The 7,120-nt window shown below is 45.8% G+C and overlaps 1 protein-coding gene across 1 annotated transcript; it reads left to right on the forward strand.

The window, feature by feature from the left end:
* The first annotated feature begins 3,683 nt into the window (after positions 1–3,683).
* On the forward strand, positions 3,684–4,606 carry LOC124705775 (pentatricopeptide repeat-containing protein At4g38150-like). Its single transcript, XM_047237470.1, has one exon. The coding sequence runs from the start codon at positions 3,696–3,698 to the stop codon at positions 4,503–4,505; it is 810 nt and encodes a 269-aa protein (XP_047093426.1). The 5' UTR covers positions 3,684–3,695; the 3' UTR covers positions 4,506–4,606.
* Positions 4,607–7,120: the final 2,514 nt, after the last annotated feature.

Genomic DNA, 7,120 nt, shown 5'->3' on the forward strand with positions numbered 1-7,120 from the left:
AACCGAACCTGAGCCAAATGTTACTACATTTGGTATGTAAGTAGACTTAAGCTAGCTTCTAGAAAATGGTGGGAAAAAACTGTGGTGAGAAGAAGCTCCTAGAAACTGGTTGCTCCCATTCTTTTGGGTTTCCAAAATTTTGGCTTATTTGATGTGTTCAGTTGAAAATGTCTATAACACCCCTAAATTAAAACGTGTGGTCAAATAAGTGATGATAACAATCGTTTTCAATTTTATACATGCCAAAATAAAAGAAATCTTTAGTGTTTTCGAATAACAATAACTTGTCAAGCAATTTACAACTATCCATTAATTTAGAATTACCCAGCAATTTGAACTATAGCGGAATATCAGTTCACATCCAGAGAAGCAGTACGAATAAATTGACCATCAGCAGAACATCATGACACCATGACAATACAAGTGGAAATTGGAAGCTTAGCAAAACGTCTTGACAATACTGTAAATATACAAGTGAAAATTGTAAGAAGATATATCCCTGTGGCTGCGAGGAGGAACTTGCGGGGAGGATGAGCTCGAGGAAGCCGATTGGGGGCTGGAGACGAGGCCCCGGTCAGCGCCTAACTGGGAGGTCTCCGCGGCGACGGTCAACAGGCGGGGGCGGAGTGGCCAGCTCGTCCTCGGCGCCGATCTGCAGGGAAGTTGGCTGGGCGTGCAGGGGCGAAGAAGCAGGGGGCTCGTCCGGCGGGGAGCGGCGGCGGAGCAGGCGGAACAAGAAGGGGATACGGCTGGGTGTGCCGTGCTGGGGCGGCGGAGCAGGTGGCTGGTCCAGCAGGGAGCGACAGCGGCGGAGCAGGTGGCTGGTCCAGCAGGGAGCGACAGCGGCGGCAGCACGTAACCCTAGAGCAAGCTCGGGTGCACATGGATGGGGAGCGATTCGAGTTTGCTCACGAATCTCAGCTCCTTTTTTTTCCTTTTCACTTGTCCATCCAAGCGTTATACTTCGGGGTGGCATTTTGCTGTAAATAGAATCAACTGAAGGGGCAACTCAGTGTACCAATTCGATTCGGAGGGAAGAAGCTCGGGAAACTCCCAGAAACAGCTCGCGGCCAGTTTCTCGGTATAGTCAGGAGTTGGGCTTCTCAGTGAAAATAAGCTAGGTAGAAGCTAGAGACTTCTTTTGGGCTTCGGTGGTGTGCCACCTCGAAGCTGTGTGAGAAGCCCAAAAGAAGTGTGCCTTAGGTTTGTTCAGTGAAGAGTCTTGTTGCCATTGTTGTGTATGATCTATTGTTGTGTACTGCAATTGGATATCTGGGAATTCATATCGCTCTGATTTTTTTTTTCTCTAATCAGACTGAAGTGGATTTTCATAGTTGCCCCGGTAATGATTCTAGTAGTTGCCATGATGCTGGTACTGGTAATTGGAATTGACTACCCGTTGTGTTCAGCAGTAGCGTGGTTCCCTGGTAGCTTTCAGCATGTCAGACTTCTTTTCTTTCTTTATTTGGAACATTAGGGGTCTTAATGCCTCGGTGCGATGTCATGCTATCTATCAGTTGCTTTTGCTCGCGCGTGCGAGCGGTGTGTCTTTCTAGGAAACTATTCTTCAAGTGGTTACCCGAGCCGTCGTGGACAGGTGCTTAGGAGTTTGATAACTTCTTCATACCTGCGGATGGCACACATGGAGGGATCTTATTGGCGTTGAAATCCACCGCCGTGACCATCTCCAACCCTCACCTCTCGTAGAATACACCGACAGCGAGAGTGGGTCGTGTTGGTGGGTTCACAGGAGTATATGGTACGAATGGGACGCAGACAAATGGCAGTTCCTGCATGAGCTCAAGGATATCAGGAACTTGCACCCAGGATGCACCTTGCCTTGAGAGATTGATCATACTTGCTCCAGCAGCTCTATAAAATTAACAGTGTTGGCTCTTTGTGGGGGATGGGATTTTGTTGGAAAGCCCTTAGCAGTGGTGCACCAAGTCCAAAATTTCCGCAACTCCCTCCTTTGGATCGTCTTTTCAATTTTGAAAAAATTAAAGTAAAATAATAGAAATTTCAAAAAATAAAATCCTTTGAGATGGCCACATGTTATGTGTTCTAGTTGTTATTCCAATTAACAAACATGAATTTTGTTTTTTTTTTCAAAATGGCGCCATCTTTCGATAAACTAGCTCCGGATTTTACATATGACCTCTGATAAAAAAATATATGAATATGTATCTACTGCAAATTTAACATTCGAATTCAAAGACCTTTGGCCGTTTATTGGGTTTTTCAGATTTCTCAAAATCAAAAAGGAAAACAAAGTTTTCACGGCTTTTAAATTTCGCTAACTTTTTTTTTTTTAAAAAAAAGATAGTGGTGGCGCACCAACCCTTGTGGTGCACCACTGGTATGTTGGACGGTCTCAGACCCGTATGCATGATCCAATAGCTCCCTAAAAAAACACATGATCTGTGTTATCCTTATTCCCATGTTCTGATTGGTCGTGGCAAGTCCATCTCCTTCATCCACACATCCCTTATCGTTCCTCCTTCCCACTTTCCTCATTCCTCCTCTTCTCCCTCACTTCTCTACATTTATCTGCTCCTCCGGCCATCTGCTTCGCCGGTCGACGCACCTCCTTTGGCCATTTGCTTCGCCGGTCGGTGCACCTCCTCCAGCCATATGCTCCACCGGTCGGCGTCCATGCTCCTCCCTTCTCCCGACCACCTCTCCTCTCCTTCCTCCTCCCTTCTCTCATCCCTTCTCCCTCCCTCCACTCCTCTCTCCTTCCTCCTCTTTTGCATCCTCTATTTCGGCTCCCTCCTCCCTCCTTTCTTCCCTCCCTAGCTCCCTTCCCTGTTCGTCGGCCATTCCATCCTCCCTGGCCCAGTCCCTCCTTCCTCGCCGCCGGCCACTCCCTCCTCTCCGACACCATGTGAAGCTCACAGAGAACGTACCAAGCGCAGAACGAACTTTAAAAAAAAAATCAAAATTTCAAAAATACAACAGTGGCGCACCAAAAATATAGCAGTGGCGCACTAGGGCACATACCAGTGGCGCGCCACGAGGTGCGCCAGTATGCGATTGGTAGCTCTTTTCCTTGTAGTGTTCATTTATACCTTAATGTATTTATCTATATTTTGATATTTGTTTAATATATTAATTAAAAAATTGGCACCAGCACCTATACAAAAACGTTTCGTAGAACCACACTAATAAATATTGCATATGTAAGAATATTTTTTGGTACTTTGATACATTCAAAACTTTAATGTGTTTCAAAACAAATGTTAACGGCTCATAAAAAATCATATCTCAAAACGTATTCTCATTCATTCAAAAGAAGAAAGAATTAATGAAATTCACATCCAGTTTTTCTGTTTTGGAGAATAAGATGTATGTACGCTTTCCAATCCATAATAACTGGCAGGGCTTACTTAGTAATACAGTAGTAAAGAAAATATGAAATTATGAAATTAGCTACAGAAATTGATAAATGGATAAAGCTAAACAAGTAAGGAGAGAATAAAAACGAAAAGTTAAAATGAATTTTCATAATTAAATGTAAGTTTGAAAATAAATAATAACGTAATGTAATAAAAAGAAAAGACATTAAAAACAAGAAAAGAAAAAAGACACAAATTTGTTGGCCCGGCCCACCAGCGAAAAAGGATGCGCGGCGGCTCCGGCGGCAAATTACCCCTCGACCACCGCGTTCTCTGCTCCTCCGCCTCTCTGTCGCCATGGCCACCGTAGCTGCCCGCCGTCTACTCCGTCCTACCTCCTTCACCGCCTTATCCAGCGTCCGCCGCTTCCTCTCCTCCGCCGCTTCCCCACCTCCCAACCGTAGCTCCAACACGAACAGCCCCGTCTCCTTCGACTGGTCGGACGATGACGAGAATCCCTCCGCACCTCCACCCACAACCCCGGCAAAGAACCCCGCTCTTCCGCCTCCCTACGACCCTTTCAGCAAGAAGCCTGTTGTGGCCGATCCGGCCGACCCCACCAACCTGCAGGAAATTTTTCATCGGATGCGCACCGAAGGCCTCACTGACTATGCCATCAAGATGTTCGACGGATTGTCCAAAGACGGTCTCACACATGAGGCGCTGGCTCTCTTCTCGGTCATCAAGGACAAGGGCGCCATGCCCGACGTTGTTGCCCACACCGCCGTCCTTGAGGCCTACGCCAACGCCGGCCCAGGCCACTGGCGTGACGCAGTGCGCACATACAACCGCATGCTCTCGACCGGGGTCGCGCCCAACGCGTACACGCTTGCCGTGCTGGTCAAGGGGCTCGGGGCAAGCGACCGGTGCACGGAGGCCGGCAAGTACCTGCTAGACATGCTTGACCGTGGGATGCGGCCCAATGTGGCGACGTGCCTGGCCGCCTTCGATGCTCATGTGAGGATGGAGAAGGTGGAAGAGGGGAAGCTGCTGCTGGAGGAGATGAAGAAGAAGGGGTTTACGCTTGATGAGGAGGCAGTGCGCAGCAGCACCGTCAAGCGTGGGCATGTTTTCAGGGGCGTCATAAACCTGCTCTTTGGCAAGTGATATTGGTATGCATCTTTCTTAACATAGGAGATGTTGTGCCAAGAATAGTTGTTGGGTCATAACTTGTCAGGATTGTAATGGAAATGAAAATGTCGATTGTTTTTTACTGCACACAACATGGTTGATGTTTTATGTGTTCTTTTTAATGGTGAAGAGTGCATTTTATTGAGTTCTTAAACTGATTTCCATTAATCATAGACTCTTGCTGGTGATTGAATGTGACAATCTGTTTGAGGAACAAGGTGGAGATGTTGCGCCATGAACTTCTTGCATGTCGATCCTCACCTAATTGGGTTCACAGACGTTTGTAGGAGGCCAGCTTGGTATTGCTTGGTTTACCTGCAGGAGTGTGTTTTGGTGCAGCTTGAAGTGATGAGAAGGTGACAGACATAGGTTTGGAACTTGGAGCTAATTGCGGTTAGGATTCTTGCGTGAGACACTTAATACAAAGATGTGCTTGCTAAAACAGAACTTATTTTTGTACGATGTCATCTTTTTTTCCTGTCATATTAACTGAAGAATCATCGAAACCTATGGCCAGGTCACTAGGCAGATGCGCAATTGGCTAGATGAGAGAAATTATCTGTTGTTGATGCTAAGTGATGGGGAATTCGGGAGTAGTTAGGACTAAACACATGACACTTAAGCTAAGCTTAGTAGCTGATGAGAAATTGCCGCAGGTGAATGGCCTTCGCCATCCCTATTCCTGCCTTTAGGAGTGGTGTACACAACCTAACCTAGAGTTTGAAGTTTATGTCTGTTGATCTTTGGTGGCTGCATTCTTTATATAGCACCAGTTTTGGCGAGTCTTTTCTCGTTGAAAATAAAATCATGTATGCAGTAACTATTTTGTGACTCATTCTGGTAATGCTTTGGCTTTAACTGAAACCAAATATAAAGAAATGCATTTGGTTTTCCACTAAGTTTGGTGTGAGATGCACTTCAAGTTCTTTATTCTTCAGTTCATTGAAATAAATTATGGTTTGATGAAAAGAGTACATATGGAATAAATACTAAAAGTATATGAATTTCTTCTTTGTGCCTCTGTTCCAAGTAGTTAATCTTGCCTATAGTTCATTAGTTCAATTGCCAGGTCAGAAGTGTCTCTTGCCTAGTTCAGATTCGATTGCCTGTGATCTCTTTCGTATCTATGATTGTGCTAGATCTTTTTTGTTGAATACACATTGAACTGCGTGTTCTTTGTATTAGAAGTAAAATGCCAAGATGGCATCTAAGCCGAACAAAAAACAACACGATACAAGGAAAAGAAAACAGCAGAAATCGAGAAAGATAAGAGCTAACAACTAACTGTCAGACTAGAGGGCTTATTAGCTCTAAAGCAGACCCGCATCTGGTGGCCGAAGGTGGAGTTGTGCTTTTCTTCTTTACGAACTAAGGAGCTCTCGCTCCTGATTTCATTCAACATGTAACCAAAGTAGCAGAATCCAGAAGCCACAAACGCAAAGCTGCTCAACCCAGCCAACCAGAAGACAGAGCGCAACATAGAAAACTAGCAGTTTTTTTATGCTTTCAAACTAAGCGCAAATTAGGAAGTTTCAATCCTCCTTGGGTGGAGTTATGGTACTGATGGGATCTTTTAATGTTTTCGTTCTCTGATCTTCTTGTTCCACAGGAGTACGCCAAGATGACAGCCATAGGAGTGTTTGAGGTGTCCCTGCTGAGTGTTTCGCCACTGGAGGTCTGGAGCTGGGTGTGCTGCTGCATGATGGGTCAAAGCCTACAGTTGGTCATATGGGTTCGGAGAGTGTTGCCCCCTGTAAACACGGGATTTGCCGTAATTTAAGCAACTGCAGCGCTTAAATTGCAGATGTGCGATTCTCTGCTGGGAGCCTGGGACAAGCTTAAGTGCAGATGGCTTATTCGGATCGGATGCATGCACAGAACAGGTGACAATTGACGGAACAGCATGGGCATGCGCTTGGAAAAGCAAAGCGAGCGCGACCTGCATTGGTTTCTGATGAACTGTACCGGTGAAGCAACACGACTGTGAGCGTGCAATGTGCCCATCTCTGAGAGCATAATCTCGGCCGATTCCATAGGCTAGGTCGCTACAGCACTGTTGGGTTCGCTGCTACGTATCGGTACATTGATAGCAGCGCATCGCCGAGTGCTCAGCCTTTTTGTTACTGCTTTTGTAGCGAAGGGTGTACGACGTGCGTAGGACCGCACGTACAAGGAATTCGAATACGTGATCTGCTGAAAAGATGGACCGTCTTGTCCAACTGGTTGGAGCCTAGCAGCCCTTCATATTGGAGGGTGCACACTTGCGATGCCGGCGAGATGGAGTGGCTCTCCCATTATGAATTCACCTGCATCTTCTACAGGTTTCGGTTCTGATGCATACTTGTCAAAATGTATGAGACCCATTGTAATCTGAAACATGAGTCAACTATATACATATGTGTGTGTTCGTGATGTTATTATCCTTTCACTTTCGTACAAGCCATGTGATTTAGGCGATATCATGCCATCTCGCGCATGCTGCTGCTTTACTTAGGCAGATCCTGGGGATCGATGTTCATTTTATTCTTTGAAATTCAGCACAAACAAACTGTTGATCAATTGTCCGCACAGATCATGTAGAGGAGCTTTTT

Source organism: Lolium rigidum, chromosome 4, assembly GCF_022539505.1.
Source record: "Lolium rigidum isolate FL_2022 chromosome 4, APGP_CSIRO_Lrig_0.1, whole genome shotgun sequence".
Taxonomy (NCBI): domain Eukaryota; kingdom Viridiplantae; phylum Streptophyta; class Magnoliopsida; order Poales; family Poaceae; genus Lolium; species Lolium rigidum.